The 751-nt window shown below is 47.4% G+C and overlaps 1 protein-coding gene across 1 annotated transcript; it reads left to right on the top strand.

Moving 5' to 3' along the window:
• The first annotated feature begins 156 nt into the window (after positions 1–156).
• On the top strand, positions 157–507 carry LOC105550784 (developmental pluripotency-associated 5 protein). Its single transcript, XM_011995814.1, has one exon. It carries the CDS (start codon positions 157–159, stop codon positions 505–507), a length of 351 nt encoding a protein of 116 aa, XP_011851204.1.
• Positions 508–751: the final 244 nt, after the last annotated feature.

Here is a 751-nt window from a genome sequence, read left to right as displayed (position 1 = left end):
CTTTTGTTGACTAAATATCATCAACTGTGCTCTGTGCCAGTTTTTAAGTACACAAAAGTATTTTGAAGACAGAATAAGCCTTGTGCTCTAAAATATTTGGTTGTTGGGAAGGCCTGGCGTGCGCTGGAGCGTGATTTTGGTTCTGAGGGTCATAAGATGGGAACTCTCCTGGCACGTAGAAATATCCCGCCGTGGGTGAAAGTTCCCGAAGACCTGAAAGATCCAGAGGTGTTCCAGGTCCAGACGCGGCTGCTGAAAGCCATGTTTGGCCCGGACGGATCTCGAATCCCTTACATCGAGCAAGTGAGCAAGGCCATGCTCGAGCTGAAGGCTCTGGAGTCTTCAGACCTCACCGAGGTCGTGGTTTACGGTTCCTATTTGTACAAACTCCGGACCAAGTGGATGCTCCAGTCCATGGCTGAGTGGCACCGCCAGCGCCAGGAGCAAGGGATGCTCAAACTTGCCGAAGCCATGACTGCCCTCGAACTAGGTCCTTGGATGAAGTGAACCAGCTTCCAGCCAATGCAATGAAGGCCAGGATGCAGAGATTAGGTTGTGGCCAGAGCTGGAGTGATTCCTTCAGCTTGGTTTAAAATCTGCTCCAGCCTAAAGAGTTAAGGAAAACCATCTGTTTAGGGGTCTCTGCCCTTAGCTCTGAGTCTTGTTATGAATATCTCTTTGATGGTTGCCAATAAAAAAAAGTGGTTTAAAAAAAAAAAATATTTGGTTGTTTGTAGATATTATACTCACA

Source organism: Mandrillus leucophaeus, unplaced genomic scaffold, assembly GCF_000951045.1.
Source record: "Mandrillus leucophaeus isolate KB7577 unplaced genomic scaffold, Mleu.le_1.0 Scaffold11321, whole genome shotgun sequence".
NCBI classification, from domain to species: Eukaryota; Metazoa; Chordata; class Mammalia; order Primates; family Cercopithecidae; genus Mandrillus; species Mandrillus leucophaeus.
The sequence above is the reverse complement of the archived record's forward strand: the minus strand, read 5'-3'. Positions and strand labels throughout refer to the sequence as shown.